Genomic DNA, 19,978 nt, shown 5'->3' on the forward strand with positions numbered 1-19,978 from the left:
AAAGGGAAATATCCATACATCAATATGTAAGTGCAAACCATTGGCACACCACCTTTCCAATAAAAATAAAAGGATATATGCATGTATAAATAAATAAATGAATAGGAAAGCAACCTAAATATCTGTGGAATTAATGGATAATTAATCGTGATGGACTTTCTTCTCTCAGCATTCATGCAGAATTATGGCTCCAAAGAATTTCAATTCCCTCAAATCATCTAATGCGCAAATTCCTTAGGTAAAATAGCCTATAGTCTGCAGATAACCTATTCAAGCTTTCCATATACTTTAAATCATCTCTTGATTATTTATACCCAGCACAAGTAAATGCTATGCTAATAATTGTCATTCTATATAATTTAAAGAGTACTGAAAAAATAGTCTGCACATATAATGCACATATAATGCTAATGGGAGTGTTTCCAGAATAGTTTTCATCTGTGGTTGGTTGAATTCACAAATATGCAATTCTCTGCATAGAATAAGGCCATCCTGCCAATTGTCACAACATAGATCAAACTGGAAGAAATTAATGCCAAGTGAAATAAGGCAGACACAGAAAGAATAGTGCATGATTTCACATACATGTAGACTCTCAAAAACCCAAATATACATATATATATATATATATATATATAGAGAGAGAGAGAGAGAGAAGACTATAATCATTGTTGGAGTGTGAGAGAAAAGGAGAGACAATGGCTAATGTTATAAACTTACAGATGAATCCATTTTGAATATTTACAGTATAACATGTTGACTGCACATAAAAATGAAGGTACTTTTTTAAAGTTGAAATTTTCTATAAAGGTAGATCTTATATGTTCTCATCCCATACAAATTAATTTTGTGATGTGGTAGATATAATCATTAGCTTGAATGTGCCAATTCAAATATATGTCTAGATAGTAAATACATACAATATGTATATTACACTATACAATATATACAATATGTATATATACAATATGTATATTACAGTATACTTTTACCTATTTCATACATGTTATTTTTCAACAGTGGTGATATTTATTTCAATTGATTTTTAAATATGAAGAAGAGGAAACCATACAGTTGTTTACAGATACAAAGCAAAGTATCTGCTCTGAGAAAAGGAGAGAACAAGTCTCTGAAAGCACAGTAAGATCACAGCATACAAATACACAGATCACAATAAAAGGAAAAATACATAGCACCCACTTTGAACCTGGGACTTACGGAATACAAAACCATGTGAAGTAAATTTCTGCCTTTTAAGCCAGAGGGGAGAAGGAAGGAAGACACAAAGAAAGAGATGCAGAGGGAATGTAAGTACACAAAGTAAGTCTGCTAACATATAAATACATATAAATGTATTTGGTAATGGGACGTGATAACTTAGAGGACTCTAGACATTCACCCATGAAACAATCAGACAAAGGAAGATATCACTGGGGAAAGAACCCAAAGGCATAACTCCCCTGAATTTTAAAAATATTGTTTATCAAAATGAATACCAAGAATCAGAAACATGATTAAGTTATTCTTGGTAGTGCTGGTGATGTTTGTGTGTCCATTTTCTTTTTCTTTTTGGATTTTTTTGTTGTTGTTGAAAGGTGGAGGGAGGGGGGCACAGAAAGGGAGGAAGGATATGTGAACAGATGCAATGATGACATTCTTTATACACTGTGTGGAAAATGCAATGAATCTTTTAAGCAGGGACTGGAGGGGAAAAAGGAGAGCAGTGAAGGAGCAGGTGATACATGTTAATGGAATTATGAAATTTTAATCCCTCTGTACACACCTCAAAAACAATTAAAAATATATAGTAACAGTTATCACTCATACAACTTTTTACAGATTTAGAAAGACATCATTAATCCTCTTAAAATTTATCAACCTCTTTTGTTATCATCAACAAGAGTAGAAAGTAGCATGGACCTTTCTGCTTATAAATCATTAATAATAATGAACAATATTTCTTTTGAAAAAGGAAATGATATACCAAAGTGATTTTTTGTCTGCATCTTCAGTGGAATTAACTATTTGTGGTATCTCAAGTCTCGTAATTCAAGAAAGTGTTCATTAAAAATAATGTGTACATTCATGCATGGATGTACAAAACATTACTGTAAAAAGCATTAATCAAAACATTGTTTTTATTTATTTATCTGTTTTTCTAAAATAGTATTAAAATTGACTGCAGGAAAATGAAGTCTTATGAAACATCAGAACATTTTGCCCACATTCTGGTGAGACTGTATCATGGATAACTATTTATGTTATCTTTACTTTTTGAAATCTTTATAGATTTCTATCTTCAGACAATCCTGAGCTTTTTCTTCTTTCTCCTAATCCTCAAAGCCAAACAAAATCATCACTCATTTTCACGATTGCTTGTGAAGGAGTGTTAGATTCCCACATGACAAATGTGGATTTGATTAGATGGCTAACTTGACATTCTCTCCTTACTATCTTCAAGATTTGGTAGGATGATAGCTCACTATTTTGACATTGATTTGAAGCTATTTAAGTAGTTTGACATTTCATACAAGAGTTTTCTTTCCCTATGAGAGAAAATCAACCCTAGTAACCTCTCCTACCATACCTACACCAGCACTCTGCAGTATCTGACATTCACTATTCTGTTCTCCTTGGGTCATATTCTTTCTGCACAAATCCCCAATACCAACATCCTTCTATGATTATTTTTCATGCTGCCTTCCTGGTCTACTGTGCTAGTCTCTTCACTTCTCTGAAACACTAATCTGTGGAACCTCTCAGGACAAGTATTACCAATATGCTAAAGAGTTTCCTGTTTTTATCTTTTCCCTAAATGCTAGTCTCACATCCAACCTCCTAACTTTTGCACATGGAGTAGAGGTCTAGAATGAATGTGTCAGAATGAAACATTTCAGTTGCTTGGTCACTAAATCTACTTATCCTGCTCCTTTTGATTTAGCTTGTTTTCCTATTTATTGTTAAGAACATTTCTGTGACTGTGAATGGAGTTACTGTTTGACACTTTAATTGATGAATGCTACTTCTTTGTAAATTCTGAAAATCATCTGCTAGGTGCATAAAAATAATAATCAAAGAACTATTATTTTATAAATATGACATAATTGTTGGTCACTGAGTATAGTTATTTCACTTAAATTGATTGATAACAAACACTTGAAGAGATTTTTCTGCAAATTACAAATAAGTTTGAGACTTAGAGAAATTAGATAATTTTTAAAAGGTTGTAACAATTAATATAAGATAGAGTCAGAATTTGAAATCCTATGCATCCAACTTTGATCTTCTCTTCAATTCTGTACATGAAACTGACTTTTTAAATTAAAAAAATAGTTGGAATCACAGAAAGGAGAATGAAATGAAAGCACCTATGACTGTGGGAAAGTACATTCATATCTTAATTAAAAGAACTGTCATAGTTACTTAATGTCAGGGACAAAGAAACGAAAATAGTTTCAATGGTATATTTTGCACAAGTAATCAATTGTTTCCTTTCTCTTCAGCATCTCCACCTTTTGGCCTTTAGATTTATTGATGTGTATAGGCTATTCTAGAAATAGGTCAACTTTTTGGCAACATGGCCACTCTTCTCTTTAATTCCACATCTGTATTCAACTACAAATATGGAAAGAAAAAAGAAATAGCTGTGGTCATTTTGGTCTATTGTTCTCAATGACGCACTTGTATGCAGTGTCAACCTCTTCTCTCCTCAGTCCCTGCCTCTTCCTCTTTCCATATCTTCCATTTTGTGCAACTGCTGAACTGTGAGGAAGTAGCTCTTCCACTGGGTGTATTTTCAAAGGAAGAAAAGTAAGTGTTTTGGCTATTAAAATTCTTTGTTAAATACAAGGAAATGGCTTTCTATGCTGCTGAGACTATTACAAAATTTCATGATAGCCTAGCCCTCTAGTGAATTCCCACTGACAGTTTTCCCTTTATTAAGGACTCCATACCTAATTCACTTTGAATTAGCTTCCTATTAGCTAGGTAATTTATCATATATATATATTACATATATGTAAATATATTATTCACATGTATTTTTAATATGGACAAAATTTTTCTTCTAAAATTTTATGAACTTTAGGAAAATACAAAAACAAGCGGTTCCTTACCCTTCTGAATTCAGTTGTGTATTGGAGTTCAGCCAACGAGTGTCAACTTCAAATCCCAGAGCCCTCTAAAATCCCCAGAATTAGGATGAACTTTGTTGTCATTCCATGGATATATGTTTTGGCTTCTAAAAATCATGAAAGACATGGTACTATGTATAACATAAAAGAATCATGGCTGAACTAAAAAAATGAATATGTGAATAAAAATTGTAGCTCTAACTGTAAGATTTTTTTTTCTGGTTCCCTAGTTGCTGCCTTATAGAAAATACTGTTCTTTTTCTCCTTCCTTCCTTCCTTCCTTCCTTCCTTCCTTCCATCCTTCCTTCCTTCCTTCCCCTTTTTCTTTTTCTTAGACAAGTTCTCACTATGTTATATAGACTAACTTCCAATTCACAGTTCCCTTGTTTCACTGTTGAGATTATATTTGTGCACTAGCTACACTAGGCATATCTTCTTTGTTCTCTATTTTAAAATATTAATAAATTGCCTGTGGATTATGCCTGTAATCCTAGCTTCTTAGGAGGATGAAATATAAGGCTAGCCACAGCAGGAAAGTCTGTGAGACTCTTATCTCCAGAAAGCCAGAAGTAGAACTACGGTTCAAAGTGGTACAATACTAGTTATCCTTGAGTGAAAAAGCTCAGAGACAGGGACAGGAGTTTGGCCTAGTGGTGAGAATGCTTACTTAGCATGCAAGAAGACCCAGGTTCTATTACTTGGTACCCCATACATAGAAAAAGCCAGAAGTTGTGCTGTGGCTCAAGTGGTAGAGTGCTAGCCTTGAGAAAGCCCAAAGAGAGTGTTCAGCCCCTGAACTCAAGCCGTGGACTGGCAAAAAAAAAAAAAAAAAAAAAAAAAAAGCTCAGGGACAATGTCCCTGCCCTGCATTTAAGCCCCAAGACCTACCCAAAAATATTTATATTAATTCCTAATATAATAAAGCAATATACATCTAAATAAGGTATTATTCTGAGTAATTCATAAGCATGAACTAATTTTGTTATTTTTATTTAATGGTTTCAGTTACTTTAATATCAGATAGCTACACTACAGCATAGTGACCACAGTTTATAGGGATGTGGTATATTTTGAAATTTGTAAATGACTAGTATTGTGCATGTGTATGTAGGCTAGTCCTCAGGCTTGAATGCAGGACTTGGGCACTATCATTGATCTATCTTGCCTCAAGTGTGGCTGTCTACCAATTGGGCCACAGTTCCACTTCTGACTTTTTTTTTGTAGTTTATTGAAGTATTGGGCTTTTGTGCCTAGCCTGGCTTCAAAATATAATCCCTATATTTCAGCCCCCTGGGTAGCTAGGATTATAGACATGAGCCACCAAATTCCAGCTAAGAAAGCACATTTTTAATGTCCTCATTTCACGAATGCTAAGTATATGAAGTAATGTACATATTAGCTCAGTTTTAAGTCATTGCAGGTATACACACAAGTATGTTATGCAAAATTAATTGCATATATAATTATGTACAATCTTATGACTAAAATAAAAATTAACAAGGTTATTAGAAATAGGACAAAATAATTTTAAAATTATAATATAAAGATTGCATGTCCAAGAAACAAAAAGATAAAACACTGTAGTATAAGAAATCTTCTATGCTGCCATCAGAAAGAACTGCCGCATTTGTAAGGAAATGGAAAGAGTTAGTAAAAATTATATTATGTGAAGTAAGCCAGACTCAAAAGAACATAGGCTCAATGGTTTCCCTCATTTGTCATAATTAGTATAAACCTTGAACTCTCCTATCTGAGGTTTACAATAGGGCAAAACCTAGATACATAGGCCATATAGGATGAGGCTAAATGAAAGGACCTCTAGGATATAGAAACAAGAGCCATATAATGTGTGATTGTTGTTCTATGTTATTTCTCATGTCTTTTGTTGCTCCTTGGTTATCTCATATTGTTCGGATATGTTACCTTGTTATCTGCTATATTGCATATTTGTTTATTTGAAATAGGACAGGAAAGGAGGGAAAACAAGATGGGAGGATGGAAATAGGGACAAAATCATGAGAACGGGTAGCAATGTTTGTTAACTAATGCATCTTCTATCTGGTAAATATACTGTAACCCTTCTATTAATTACAATAAAAATATATTAAAAAAGAAATTTTCAAATACAGATAGAAAACTTTAAGAGTAAAAATAATAAGCCATGTCAATTTTAGGATAAAATAAGTTCACTAGACACATTTATGCATTTTAGAGAGGATACAGCAGGATTTATCACTTTTTAATTCTCTATTTGATGTAAGTCAGTATTTGATCCCTTTTGAACTGATTTTTCATATGTAAGGGTTTTAATTCATGGGTAACGGGTTGACAGAGATAAAAAAGAATCCATTACTTTGAAAAATCTTTAAAACGGAGATTCCATTTGATAGCTTAGTTATGTGTTTACTATTTACAACTTCCTCTCTAAAGACACAGGTAATGAGTTCCTTGTCTTTTATAAAGTAACCCTACCCATCTGTAGAGCACACATCTGGACATGTGGCCAAGCTCATCTTTTCCTTCTGTATATTCAGAAACTGTCAGCCAATTCAAAGGGGATTCTGCCCCTGGGAGAACTGAAACACTCACATCCTCTTTGTGTCCAGGTTTTTTTTTTTTTTTACCTTTTCCCCCAGGATACCAGCAATATAAAAATAAGCAGCCTGAATTCCTCTGGCTCTGAAGAAAGGGGGCTGTAGGATAAGAAGCATGGACCTCTTGAACATTTGTTGCTATAGGACAGAGAGTAAAGGCCTTCTTATGAAAATATAGACATCAACTGTCTGCAAACTCATAAGACAACTGTCTTTTTCTTTAACAAAGTAAATACCATTTGAATACAGGAAATAGGCAGCTTGAACCCTAAAGTGGAATTCTGCACTGTAAAAAATAAAGAGTTCCTGCTTTAGAACATGCACATTTTCATAATGTTAACAGGTCAGTCAACCAATTTAAAAGATAAAGTAAATTTAGATTTGTGTAACCTTGTAGACAAATCTTCAAACTATATGAAGGAGAATCTGACAGACTCATAAGAATTTAAAGTAATTAAAACTAGATGCAAAATTTGTTATTAAATTTAAATTTAATAGCATTTTAAAGACAAGTACAATTGATTGTATCTGTAAATGTAGCTATTTACGAGACTGAAATCAGAATAATCAGTTTGGGGTCACTCACAGCAAAAGTTTCATGCAATTACCATATTCCAAAAGTGTTTCAAATCATTTGAACAGAAACAGGAGAAATTAAGTCATATATCAAGATTTTTTTATATTAAACACAAAGAGCAAAGAATCCATGGAAATTCTTAAAGCATTCCTGTGTAAAGCTATATTAAGATGTGTTATACCAAGAAAGTGAAATTCTACTAATACATTTTCTATTTGATATTGTCATTGTGAAGATTTGTGAATCATGTAACATAACAAATAAATAGGTTAACTGTATTGCAGAATGAAATATCTGTGATAGAATGTAACATCACAAATAAATACCTGTAATCGAATGTAGTGATACATATTGGAATTCCTAACAGCAAAATTCTAAAACATGATATTTCAATTTGATATAAAAATTAGAAATTATATACATATATTGGAATGCATAAGCATCACATGTAATCTTATGCTGTCCACTGAAGTGACAGAAAATGCTACCTAATGGTTATAGAAAGAACCAAATTTTTTTCTTAAATTATTTTGCAACCTTAAATGTTGCTTCCATTAAATTTTCAGGAATGCAGGCTCACATCATTTTATAGGAAACGTTTGTTGGGAACAAGGCATACACACATACCAATGTGTAGTAATTGGTAAATAGCTATAAAAGTGCTAGTTTTCTTATAACTATTTGAAATTTTATTGTGAAAAATTTGCATTTTTCTTTTGCAAATGTCCTTAGGTATTACAACAATTTTTTTTTCACTTTTGAGACTTGAACTCTAGTACTTGACGCTGTCCCTTAGCTCTTCAGCTCAAGGCTATTGCTCTAACCCTTGAGCCATAGCACCACTAAATTTGGAGGGATGGAGGGAAGGAAAAGGGGACAAAAACATGAACAAGGGTATCAAGTTTTGAGAAATAATGTACCCATTATCTGATGAATGTCATTGTAAATCCTCTATACATTACCTCAACAATAAAATACAATTTTTAAAAAAAACAACATTTTTTAGAAATTTGTCACCTATTCATTTCACATGCATGTAATACATACCATTATATGGAGTACATCCTATTACATTAGTATATGATATGTTATATAAGACAACCTGCCCAATGGTTATCCTAAGCTTAAGTATCTAACAGGTAAGTATCATGGATTTAGAGAATGTGGGTCACAAAAGAATAGAGTGATAGATTAACTTAGTGAACATTCAAAAGGAAATTAAAACATCCTTATAGGTAACAATAGATCAAACTAAAATGTTTTATAAATGATATGTTTGATTAAAGTACAAGAATTAAAAGAATGGATTGATGTTGAGCATCACCATCCCTTTAATCCTAGCTACACCACAACTAGAGATGGGGGATTACAATTTGATGACAGCCCCAAACAAAGGTTAACAAGACTATGTCTCAAATCCAAACAAAATAACAAAACCAAGCAGAACAAGGCACACATAACTTGTAATTCTATCTAGGCAGGAGATGGAGATAGGAGGTTAATAATCTGAGAATAATCCAGGCAAATAAGATTTAGAACTTAATCCAAAAATAGCTAAGCAAAAAAGGGCTAAAGAAGTGGCTAAGTGACAGAGTGCCTGCCAAGCAAAGGCAGGAGATATGTACAAATTTCAACTTATCCAGAAATCATCTAAAATTAAGAAAATGAGCTCTATCTACCTATTACATTGAAATAAGTATTTTGCATTACTATCTGTTCATGTCTCAGAGTTAACTTGTTGATTATTACATTGGTCAAGGATTTTCAAGAATGCATATCATTTCGGTCAGCTTGGATTACACATTAAAACTATTAGATGACTAGATGACTTAAAACAACAAGAAGAACATTTAGGTCCAATCTTTCTATTCCCAAAGATTCCAATTCAAGTGATTCTCTTGAAAGCCTTATAATCAATCCCTTTTGAAGCTTGAAAAGGGCCACAGAGTGGACTTCCTCAGAAGATCTGTGAGAACAACGTCATGCACTATGGACAGCTGCAGGCACCCTACTTTTTCCATTCCAGTGTTGATCAATCCTTACATCTAAACACATGCACTTCAACCTCTTAACCCAATTGTTAAATACAAATTTTTCTCTCCTGCAAAAATTTATGTATGCCACCATATCTCAAATAGATTAGACTCCTGTTGATATTGATATATTTATTCTACATATAATGAAGTTTCAAAATGGCCAAATCTGTAGGCTCCAAAGGCCATGGTCTGGGGCCAACATATGTAGACAAATGCATCAGCTCTGAGAGCCTGGAAGCTTATTTAACTTTGCTTCGGTACCTTCTCTTGTTAGAAGTAGTGTCACAGAAATGATCCTCTTGATATTTTAAAAGCAAGATGAACATATATAAGAAGCACTTGGGAACCGCAGTAGGAGCTCAGTAATTGTTAGTTATCAATATTCCTTACAAAGTGATAGGTTTTTTGGTACCAAGCAGAACAGATGTGGCACTTGTTCATATCTCAGTTTATTGGCAAATATTTCATTTTGCTCTGCCTGATTCCAATAAAAAGTATATCTTTGAAGTATGAAAACAGACAATGGCATGTCCTATTATATATAAGATATCATCTTCATATTTCAGTTCTACTAATGTTCAGTGTTTACCCTTTATCCAAAGACTTCTGCAAAACCCTCAGTGCAATTTGCTCATATTTTTCCTTTTACAGTTTTGTCACATTTTCTATACACACTAAAATATACTTTAATCACTAATATTGAGTATTTATATCTTAGTAATAGATATACAACCAATTACTGTTTTCTATGATATGTATATCTTTGCATTTGAGCTGCTGATATTTTTCTCCATTGTCAGAAATACATATGAAACTCTGTTCCTCACAAGGATATCTACTCTTTTCCCCCAGTATCTTTTTGTAATACTTAGTCAAAACAAATGATAGATCTGATGTTGGCATAAAGTGTCTAAAAAGCCACTATCCAGATTACATTTTTTAAATTATAGGGTTGCCTGTGTTCTCTTTTCATTTTCATGTCAAATTGTGGAAGTTGTTTTCCAGATGTTTGCATCAAATAGGAGTGGAGACTCAAGAATACCCTAGTCAATTTCATTTACATCTTCTTTGCCTTGGAATTCCTGCTCTTTGATTTTGTGCATTACGTGTAATTCATTTTGTCCTTTTACTTAGACTCAGTCCTAATGCAATATCATTAGCATGGCTGAGCTCATCCAAATCTACATAACCACTTGTTTCTTTACTGTATTCCTCCATCTCCAAGAAAAAAGATTACTACAAATGAAACCCAATACTGATGAAATCAGACTTTTTATTGATTTAACTACCACCTGCACATCTGGTGTATTTTTCTGAGCTGGTCAGTACTGTTTATATAACTCCTAGTATAAGCACTTCACAGAAGGACGTGTCCTCTTCAAAACTTTGAACAGCTCCAAAGCACACAGTTGGCATTGAACATGCATTTTCAAAGATGATACAGTACAAGGTATATATTGTGATAATATACAGTTGCAGGACTTTCATATTATCAAGATTTGTGAATCAGGAAATGAAAGAATATTACATATCAATTGTACAAATGCTTATGACAAAATTATGACTTGGAATGTGTTCTGAGAAGTATTAGGTCTTAATTGAAGAAAAAGGACAAATCAAATTATTAGTGCAGGAGAAGAAAGAAAAAAATCTGTTTTAGTAATTTTTCCCTGAATCATTTTCTTGGTTCTGGAAAAGACATTGCAATCTAAGTTGGAAATATTCTCTTTGTGACAAGCCACTATTTAATTAAGCTAAAAAGGCAAAAGACGATGCTTTAAAATGCAAATACAGTGTACAAAGCCAAGTGGACTTTGTTCCAAAATCTTTGAATAACCCTTAATGATATAAACACACTGAGGCACTGAAAAAAAAGGAACATTGTTGAGTCTGAACAACAATAAAAAATCAAATTATGGTATTTCATTTGAAGCAAATGAATTTTTTGTCAGTTCTGGGGCTTGAACTCCAGGTGTGAGCACTGCTCTTGGGATTTCTCAAGGCTAGCACTCTACCACAGAATATCTTCTGGATTTTTCTGTATATGTGGTATGGATGAATCAAACTCAGGGCTTCGTGCATGGTAGGCAAGCACTCTACCACTAGGCCATGCTCTCAGCCCTAAAAAAACTTTCATGAAAGAAAATTACATTATAATTTTGTGTGTCATGACTGACATCTAAGAAGAGATAGTTATTTTATGTCTTATAAACACAAATCCCAAAGTGGAATTGGTTCCTTTGCTGTCTGAATACCTGTTGTAAGAACTGAAATGTTAATTTTTCTAATAATAAAGACAAAGATAATTTATTAATGTTGATAAATAAAAATCTCAGTGAGTTCCTTTATATGACATGAATTTTTAAGCTTTATATTATATACATATATACTTCTAAAAACTTATACAGTGCATCCCTAAAAGACTTTTCATGAAGTACAATCATTTTCAGGTAGAAATGGTAATTTGTATAAAAAATTAAATGTAACCATACATTTTAATAAGCTGCTCTTTTACTCAATTAAAAAATATAGCAATTTTATGAAGTTATATTTCATTGAACATGACACATTACATAATAGACAGCAGACATCTTAAGAATCCATGTTTACTTTTTGGGGGGGGTAAAAATGTTTTTTTTTCATATATTTATTATTGTAATTAGTAGAAGGGTTACATGATATTTGCCAGATAGATGGTGCATTAATTCCCATACATTGTTACTTTTAAATTTTATACACCTGATTTTGCCCTGTTTTCTACTTTGAAGCAAATTAAAGTCTCACAATAAACTTGTTAGTATGATATTATATTATGTTCATCTGCATTTCTGAATCAAAAATATATCTCTTGGTCAGTATTAAACATCCCAAGAGTAACAGAACAGTGACTGAACATGTCTGGCTTATTCTTCTACCATTTAGTAGAGATGACATATCATCAAATGCAGAATAAGATTTAGTGGGCACTTACATATCCTTTTCACTTTTTACATTTTGTGCACTAGCACTTTTCTTCTTCTGTGAAATCATTTGGAATTAGGAAAAATGGTAATTCCATTTTGTATAAATATTCACAGTTCGTTTGCCATTCTTCTCACCAGTACTTTCACAGCAAGAAAATTACACATTTAGGTTACTATTGGAGACTTATTTGTCTTTGAAAAAATAGATTAGGACATTAACTAAACTGAAAAGATGCATTTCAATGAATTATTTGCCTTTATATTTAAGTTATTTATTTTGTTTGTATTGTTTATAGTGGTATTTATTTCATAGTATTTATTCTATTATAAATATTAGATTTTTAGTTTAATTTATAGTTGGTATGAATACCAACTAATACCTTCTTATAGTTACAAGTATGGGGTTTTATAAGAAAGGTGATCTTAAATATTTACAGAAAATAAAATGCATAAATGGATATCTGAGTGTGTTTGGAAACAGTAGAACAAGGTTTCTAATTAGTTGGTAATTAGTTAGGAATCTTGGACTCTCAGTACATCAAACAGTAGGCATTCTCACTTTTGTATTTCAGGTTCAGTCACAATTATGGTTGTTTAATAAATGAAAAGAGAATTGAGTTCCACTTAATTGGACTTTTTTGTAGTTTACTATGCCTGTGCTCAAATCTTTTGCATGCTAACCTATCGCATACACCTAGGGAGAAAAATCTTTCTAAGTTTCCCACCTTGAAGATGGAGTCTTCTAAGTGTCCTATTCCAACTAATCTGGACTGTGAATCTCTTGATCCCAGCCCACATATACAGTGTGATGATGACAGGCACACACCTGTGTGATAAGAAAATTTTTCATCAATTGTTCAGTCCAGTCTGGCCATGAATCTTAATCCTCCTATTCTCAGATTCCCCAGTAGGTAGAATTAAAGATGGGAGCTATTTGTGCCTGGCTTTGTCCTCTTTTATTACATTATTATATTTTTTTCTGTACCAGTCTTGGGATTTGAACTCAGGATCTGAGTGCCTTCCCTGAGGATTTATTTTTGTTCAAGGCTAAGCTATCTCCCACTTGAGCCACCACTCAGCTTTTTGAGAGTTTATTAGAGACAAGTATCTTTCTTGCCTGCCTAGGCTAATTGGAACTGTGATCCTTAATTCTCAGCCTGCTGAGTAGCTAGAATTACATAAGCCACCAGTATAAAGACTGAATACTCTTGCCTCTGCTTTCCAGATTTGTTTTGGTCACCCATTTTACAGCACTGTCAAAATTCCCAAAAATCTTATGAGAGCTCTCTTTAATTTTCCCAAACTTTTTCTGAAAAATGTTTCTCTGTTTTAATTAACATTTGAACTTGGGCTGCTGGATATTCTTGGCACCTTCATTATTTATTTTCAAGCCTGTGCGTTCTTTGTCTGCCAGTGCAATGCATCTATATTTGTAACATATGGCTGGTAGTCCTCCTCCTTGTTTCAAATATTCTTTGAGTACATTGTCTACATCTGAAGCCTAAAAGCACCAAAGGAAATGTAGGCTGTGATTTTAAGGGGGACAACCATTGACTATGGTAAGAATAAGTACATTTGAGCAGAGTTCTTGAATAGAGTTCTTTGAGAGGACATACTGTTAATGCTCTGGTGCAGACATGATTTAAGTGAATCTAGGGAGAAATGTTATAACATTAATCATTAGATGGCTCCTGTCGTTGATATGGACTCCGAGGAAAATTGTGAACATTGGTAGTGTGGGAAGTAATGACAAGAACCTGGAGACAAATTGATGAGAATTCAAGGTGCTCTGTCAGAGATGTGAATGATGACTACTGCAAGGGCTGAAAGAAGGTGAGGGAAAGTGGGAGGGGCAAGAAAAATGGTGTTAATAGGCAAATACAAAGTGGATTTCCTTCTTAGTGCCATAACTAACTAAAGTACAATTGTCATACATTGGTGCTGGAAGATTGATATTTAATATATGAGCAAGAGTATATTCTGCTCTCTGCGAGAAAGAAACCCAGGTGCAAAAGAATGTTAGCAATCTGTATTTTTAATTTAGCCCTAAGATGCAATAAGTTGTAATCAAATGCATCCATTTATTTTCTGTATTTGGGAAATGATAGAACTGATAATGAGATAAATTTATCTCCTTTGAAGGTTAGGATGAAGTGTAGTTTGATAAACAGTATACAGAGATTCACTTAATCACACCACAATAAATTTATAGAAATAAAGATTGTAAATAATTACACAAAAGTGTGAATGTTTTTTTAGATATGGAAATGAATAGAGAATAAATTAAGCACTTCTCACACAAAATAATTTAAAAGAATCTCATAGATTGCTTATTACAAATGTTTTACAGCCAAAGGTCCTTATTTGGGGACTGAATTAAATAAATTTCTTTATTAACTAACTCTGTAATCAATGTAAGAGTAAAAGGTTTTCATTGAGCCAATTCTTATTTATGAGGGCTTTGTATCCACAGTGAGGCTTGTTCTGAGGGCTTCCTGCTCTCTTGGCATGCTTGCTCAGGAGTAGGCCACTTTAGAAATACCTTCAGTATCACATTTTTACTAGTTAATTAGAGATGGAGTCACACAATTATTTTATTGCAGGCTGGTTTTGGACCATGATCCTCTAGGTCTCAACCTTGTTAGTAGCTACATTGAGTCACCAAATTGCCCTCCCCCATTCTAACTTCTGATTTTATACAAGATGAGAACTCACGTTTTAAGTCTGGATAAAGAAATGGTAATATAAAGGATATTCACTAGTAAAATGTAAGTCCCTATAAAAGAGATGATGGGAAGTATTCCAGGGCTACAGATGTAGCAACTGGAAGGGCAGTTACTGCCTAGGGATAAAGGCAAGTACTCGAAGTCTCTGGGACCCTTCTGCATGTCTTTATGTTGCACACGTCCTACCACCGACTCAGAGACGCGAGGCTCTCTCGTGGCCACCACAACTCTGCTGGTGATTGAGGAAATTGCTGGAGTGCAGACGGTATGGGGCATGCACAGTTTTCTGCTGCGGCCCCCAGTATGATACAGAACCTTGGCAGAGAGTGTCAGTTATGTTTAAGTTTCATAATGCCGATCTGGTAAGTTCCAGGTGAACACAACTCTGAATTAGCAAACTCTAACATCTAACTACCTAGCAAAAGAGGTATGTCAGCCCCGCCTAGCCCCAAGGAAGGAAATTTGGTAGGTTTGCAGAACATAGCCAATCAGTTGGTAACTAGAATGTTCTGACTCCTCCCATTTGTGGAAATTGATACAGGTACAAACTCTAAGGTCATTTGTGTCAGCTTATGGTCATAAATCATAACACCTTGATTCCTATTTCTAAAGTTGCTTCCCATTTTATCAGTCTGACTTTACACATTAAAATCTTACTATTGGCATTATGTGGAATTATATATAAATGAAAGGCATACATTTTACATGTACAAGTAACCCAATGATTTTTTTCTGATTATTTCATGTGACTATTTTCCAAAATAGATAGGATAACCAGCACATAGAAAGGCAGATTATTGTTGCCTTCAGGTAGTAATTATTCCTTTTGAAGTGTTTCCTTAAAAATCAAAACTTGGCTAAGTACTGTTGGCTGACACCTATAAGTCTAGCTATGTAGGGAGCTGAGGTCTGATGATTTGGTCCCAAGCCAGCCCAGGCAGGAATATACATAAAGATTCTTATCTTCAATTAAGTGTCAAAAAAGCTGAAAGTGGAATTTGTGGCTGAAATAATAGAGTGCTAACCTGGGGCAAAGAAAAGAAAAGAAAGGAAAGAGAGAAAGAAAGAACGGAAGGAAGGAGGAAGGAAGGAAAGAAAGATTTCAAAAGCTCAGGGACAGCACCCAGGCCCTGAGTTCAAGCCTCAAAAGCAGCACACACACCACACAGACACACAGACACACACACCCCTTATTCATTTACATATTTAGCATGTATGTTAACTTGTACACCTATATGTTTTGCTTAGAGCATGTGTTTTATCACAGCATCTCTGTGCTAGTCACTCAGGAGGGTCATCTTGTCTGCACTTAGAAATCCTCATGGTATGATTTTGAGGGCATTTCTAGATAGGATTAAGTAATGAGAAACCTGCCTTGCCATGTCTTGGGGACGCAGATGGAATGAAAAGGTGAAATAAGGAGGTCCGTTGTAAAGAAACTCTCATTCTCTATGTTTCCTGCCTTCCATGGGTTGAGCAGTCTACTCTCCCAACTGCTCTTGGCACCCTGATGTACAGTCTCACCTCAGGCCTTTACTAATGACAACAGCTGATATTTCTGCAATGGTAATCCAGAATAAACCATTCCCCTGTTAGTTTATGTCAGATAATTTGTAATCCCAATAGGAAAATTTATAAAAGAATGAATAAGAAGTACAAACAACAAAAAAAGCATTATCATACAATGGAAGAGAAATATGTAAGAAGCTACTTTTGGCTGGTAAACACAATCCCACACTTAGAAAGAGGGTGGAAATCCAGCAGTTTCAGGCTAGCTGGAGCTACACAGCACTAATCTACCTCTTAAAGCAAATAATAACAAAACTACTTTTATTTTAAGACTTATTTAATTTTGCCATTTGGATTTCTTCCTTTGGAAATGTAGTGGTACTCTCATTTTGTGTTATGCTCAATGATTCATGAGCTTGCTTCATTCAAAAGAAAGAAAAACACTGAAATATGTATATATACAGTGCTTCATGTATCCCTGTTTTTCATTAATAGAGGTAGAATATTCAGAATTTTAAGAATATGGATTTTGTCACTAATATCACACTGTCCCATAAGTGGTAGAAAAAGCTCCATGTCTGTAACAATTGTCTTTCTGAACTTGACTTATCTTGTTAACCTGATTGTCCCAGTTTCATTCATTGTCCACACATCTATCATGTATCTACACAAATTAGTGTAATAAAGTATACTAAAAAAACTGTGAAAGGAGAGGATGCTAGGAAAGTGCTGAAGAAAGAATTATATTCAGAGTACTGAAATAATTGAAATATTTAGCTAAAAATAAGATGAAACATCTTTATAAAATTTAAGCTAATTGAAAGGAAAAATATAAGAAATATATGTGAAAATAAAGCTTCAGGTATGCAATACATTGTTTAAAATTTGTGGCATTTATTATGTTAACAAAAAAGGAATGGCATTTTGCCATAGCATTTTATTAAGAATAGTAGCAGGAAAGTTATACATTAAGCTGAAAACAAGTTTTATTTTCTGTTCATATCTAATGATAGCACTTATGCTTTGGAAATATCAACACTTTTTCAGTTGATCAAAGCTTACCAATTATTTGATTAGGATTTGGTAATGCTATAGGCCCAGAAAATTTGATATTGGAAGATTCCCTTCTATCTCTGTATATTTCTAGGTTTCTGAAAATCTGTTTCAATGTTTTCCATTATTATTTGCAGTGCTAAACTTTTAAAATCAACTATCACATTGGAGGTTGACATATTTAACTACATAATTTATTTTTTCCTACTAACTTTCCATTATAAGTCAAAAGCCTTTGAACTTATGATTAGACTCCATAGCCTGAAGGTTGTGAGTGTTTTTCCAGAAGGTTTTCAAGTTCTTTTTAATGTCTGCCTTTTCTACTGGATTCAGTTCAAGATTTTCTAATAGGAAGCATACTTTGAATAGCCTTGATTCTACATTTTAATATGTTATTTTATTTTATTGCTCTTCCTTAACTAAGAGCACTTACAACCAACATATTTAAAGGTTTTATATTTGGTAATATTTTGTTGGTTCTTTGTTTCCTGTTATAATGGGCTTTCAAAGATTAAGCAAATGTGCAGATTTCCCAAATGAACACATCTTTACAGGAATGTGTGATGTTAGAAATTTCCTGACATTAAATAATACAATGCCATGTCTGCAGTACCCATTTTGTGCACTGATAGAAGATTTCCATAAATTTATTTTATGGATGAAACCACTGTTTCATAATAAAACAAATAGTTAGATGATTCTTAAATATTTTAAATTGCATCTGACTTGGGTATATGGTTTGTATTGCGAATGATACTGCTGAAATATAATGTTAAAAGCTGACTTATTATTTTTAAAGAAAAAGTTATTCTATATTAAATAAACAACTATTTTAAATTTGTCTTTAGGTAGTTACAAACAAAAGGTTGCCATTCAACAAAGCAGTTTATGAATACAGTGCATCTCGATTCCGTCCTTCCATTTCATCCAAACCCACCCCACTCTTTTGGTGCCCAGCCCCATCCTACTCTTAATTTTCTTAACTTCATAGGGTATACATTGAAATTAGTGAGGACATTCTCCCTCTCTTCTTCTCTTCATTTGATTGCCTCTCCCTTGACCCCATTCTCTTTCAAGTGCCTGTTTTCTGGTGTTTATTTTATTTCACCATAAATGAACTTATATTTTTGCTTCCATTTGTAGTAGCAGTCATATATTAATTAAATGGACATTTCTGAAGTTCTTAACAAAAAGTAAGGCTTTGTTCTATGTAACACTGGATCTTGATCCTCCTATTTCTTCTGTATTCTTCTGTATTTCCAGATATGTATTTGTTATCATGTGTTTCCACACTTATAGCTCAGTTATTCTCCCTGATCTTAGCTGTCTTCTTTCACATCCCTTCTAGTTTTTATTATTAATCCAAGTCTCTTCTTCCTTCCTTCCTCCCTGCCTACTCAACACAAACACCCACTGAAATCCTCAATTCCGCTCTTCAGGAGTTTCTCAAAATTAGTGCTTTCCTTCACTTCCCTTCAGAACCACTTTGGCTAGCCTTATGTCTCCTCAGAGACCACTTGGCTCCCTTAGCTAACAAGTCACTCTTAACCCTCACTTATCCACACAAAAGTTCACACCCAGACCTGTTTCCTGACTTTCCATTCCTATTCCATAGCAAAACATTTCTTTGGAAAGTGCAGCTAACAGTGTCAAAAAGCAAATTCAGTGAACCAGTACTTTAAGAAGGCTTTTTATTAAAAGAAAAAATTGCAGAACTAGGGTAATACTGAAGTACATTTTGGTCTGAGCCTAGCTGATTGCATTTTCACTTGTAATAAGGAAGTTCTGCCAAGACACTGAACCAAGCTTGTTATGACAGCCCACATTACCTAGAATTCCAAGTTTTTACAGAGTTCTTGCGAATGACCCCTGATAATTGTGACAGGAAGTTTGATGGTATGTGCAGTTTTCCGCAGTCTCTACAAAGCATGTCATAATAATAACGGAAGGCAGCCATCGGAAAGTCATACAAGAACTATTGCTTTCTTAACTTTTCTAGTTAGAATGATTATCCTGCAGAAAATGTGCCTGCATATATATATATATATAATAGCCTCAGACTGCCTTCACTTAAATGTCAAAGTAAACTTTCATTATCTTTACTTACTATCTAATATGCTATTATATTTACATATATATTCAATATAAGTTGCTGAATACCTTCCTTTACCAAACACATTTCACATATTACCAAGAATCTTATTGGACCACTTACCGTGGGCCATGCGATGAAACCAGTAGTAGCCAAAGTCAACGCCGAGGAATGTTAAATACCAAGTCCAAGAGGAATCCCAGGGTAAACTGAAGAGCCTGTAGTTCTCCCAGATGTATATGTAACAGGTCATTTCAAAGCTCCTGAAGAACATACTGGAAAAATGAAATTCACA

At 33.8% G+C, this 19,978-nt stretch overlaps 1 protein-coding gene across 1 annotated transcript in view; it reads right to left on the bottom strand.

The window, feature by feature from the left end:
• Agmo (alkylglycerol monooxygenase) overlaps nucleotides 1-19,978 on the bottom strand; it is a 278,596-nt gene that overhangs the window by 244,223 nt on the left and 14,395 nt on the right. The window contains exon 3 of the mRNA XM_090332720.1: nucleotides 19,807-19,958. Coding sequence (XP_090188846.1) covers nucleotides 19,807-19,958 — 152 coding nt within the window. The remainder of the gene's footprint in view (nucleotides 1-19,806; nucleotides 19,959-19,978) is intronic.

Source organism: Megascapheus bottae, chromosome 5, assembly GCF_031878675.1.
Source record: "Megascapheus bottae isolate mThoBot1 chromosome 5, mThoBot2.hap1, whole genome shotgun sequence".
Taxonomy (NCBI): domain Eukaryota; kingdom Metazoa; phylum Chordata; class Mammalia; order Rodentia; family Geomyidae; genus Megascapheus; species Megascapheus bottae.